The sequence below is a fragment of the Sinocyclocheilus rhinocerous genome, unplaced genomic scaffold, assembly GCF_001515625.1.
Source record: "Sinocyclocheilus rhinocerous isolate Xijiao unplaced genomic scaffold, SAMN03320098_v1.1 scaffold277, whole genome shotgun sequence".
NCBI classification, from domain to species: Eukaryota; Metazoa; Chordata; class Actinopteri; order Cypriniformes; family Cyprinidae; genus Sinocyclocheilus; species Sinocyclocheilus rhinocerous.
The window spans coordinates 123,405-125,552 of NW_015662923.1; the positions used below are offsets into that span (position 1 = coordinate 123,405).

The 2,148-nt window shown below is 35.8% G+C and overlaps 1 protein-coding gene across 1 annotated transcript in view; it reads left to right on the forward strand.

Moving 5' to 3' along the window:
* Nucleotides 1–1,769, forward strand: part of LOC107728339 (centrosomal protein of 128 kDa-like) — a 42,796-nt gene extending 41,027 nt beyond the window's left edge. The window contains exon 21 of the mRNA XM_016538480.1: nt 1,441–1,769. Within this exon, the coding sequence (XP_016393966.1) occupies nt 1,441–1,541 (101 nt within the window). The 3' untranslated portion in view covers nt 1,542–1,769. The remainder of the gene's footprint in view (nt 1–1,440) is intronic.
* Nucleotides 1,770–2,148: the final 379 nt, after the last annotated feature.

A 2,148-nucleotide genomic window follows, 5' to 3' on the forward strand; every position in this document is an offset into this window, starting at 1 on the left:
TTATGCCCCTTTTTACAAGATGTAAAATAAGTCTCTGATGTCACCAGAGTGTGTATGTGAAGTTTTAGCTCAAAATACCCCACAGATAATTTTTTATAGCTTGTTGAAATTGGCACTTATAGGGTATGAGCCAAAACGCACAGTTTTTGTGTTTGTCCCTTTAAATGCAAATGAGCTGGTGCTCCCGTCTCCCTTTTCAGAAGAGGGCTCCGGCATACCGGCAACAACAAAACAGGACAATCTCACGCAATCTGATTGTACTGTGCAGTAAATGCGCATATATGAATTACACAGACGGGGACATTATGAGATCAACTTCACATTGCTTTCATATGCAATTTTGAACTACCACATTCCTATTTACGATCATTCTGGTAGCACGTGAAGGCATCATTTAAAACAGGCAGAGACAATGATAGCTTCAGCAAAATTAAGTGTCAAGTGTCAAGAAGCTCTTTTGGAAAACAAAATATGACGCGTGATACTTACTTTGTCTGGAGCTGACGTTCGCGCTCGAAGCATTGGTATTGATCCCTCTTTCAGAAGCAATCTTTGCACAACTCCAGTGCTGAACTGACCCTCATTTGTAAGGCGGTCCGGTGTAAAATGATTAGCACAAACATATAGGACTTTTCAGTTTTTTTCCGGGACATTTCCTTCGAAAATGAAATTTAACCACCGTGTCCTCAGTGGTCTATGGAGACTCCAAATTTTTATCAGTTCTTTTACAAATATTTAATTTAAGTTTTTTAGTGTTTGCTCCAGAATACAAATAATTTATGAAAAAATGCTTAAAAACCTGGCCTTCTACTCCTGTTAGGATAACTTCAAATAGGACTAAGCAGTGACCTTGACATTTAGGAAATTATAGGTTGTTCTCTAATTTTGATCTCCACTGTATATCTATAGAAATGTATAGATTTAACAAATTATTCACTGATTAACCATTAAGATCAATTGGATTAAAATGTATTAAACTGAACAAGAAGAGAGGCAAATGAAAAGTTTGTCAGTGATACCAGTATGAAAGGCAGTTATTGTGAATGAAATGTTTACCTAGATGAAACATTTTGTTTTGTGAAAAGGATACTTTGTGATTTTGTGTTTTGTACTGAAAACATGCTGAAATGTTTGTAAAAGTGCATTTTTGGTTATCTGATGTGAGATTAGTACTAAGAGTTTTGAGAATGTATAACTCGCTTGTGAAAATTGCACCAAAAAAAAAAAAAAAAAAAGCCTGAAGGCCCAGTTGAAATACGCTTTGTTCCTTATGTGTGTATGTATTTGGCTTGGTATATATGTTTTGTTTTTTCAGAATATGGCTGTATTCGGGGTACTAATAGAATATACTGATGTATGTAAACAGCAACAATTTTTCTTTACATATCTCTCTTCATATCTCTGCACTTACATAATATTTTTTCTCTGTTCTGTTTAAAGCACCACAGAAGCCACTTGCCAGTCCAGATTTGGAATTCAGTTTGACCCAAGAGCACTTTTCTACCTTCAACGGAGCAAACTCTAAACACACAAGCATGTAGCATACAGCTGAAACTTTTGGCGATAATGATAAACTCATGATAAATACTCAGCACTACCTCTTATTCCAACCAGATCCTTATGCTTGGACCGATTAGATCACTATAACATATAGAACAGTTCCTATGTAGTGTCTGTATGACAGTTAAGCTCTGCTTGATCAGTATAATTCTTTGTAAGCTAACTGTTTCTGTATGTCTTTCTTTCTGATTTTGTTACAACTTTCTGTAATGCCCTATATTTTCATAAGATGATTAGAATGTGGTGATCCTAAAAATGTGGTATTAACTAAAGAAAACAAATTTCTATGAATATATATATTAGATGGATGAACATTAAAATGTGAGAAGACCCAAAGATAGAAGAGTGGAAAAACTCTGCTGTCAGTTATGGGACAAAGTGCATGATACAACAGCATGGATATTGGAAGCGGTTATTCTTCCTGCTCTTGATGTTTACCAGATTGATGTTGCTTTTTTGTCTGATCTTCAGCCGCAGCCGCCAGTGTCTCTGTTAGCACTACCACATTTGTGAGGCCCTAACAGTGCTGGAGCAGTATGGAATGCCATATCTGCCATAATTAGAAATAAACAAAGAAATGTAAAAAAG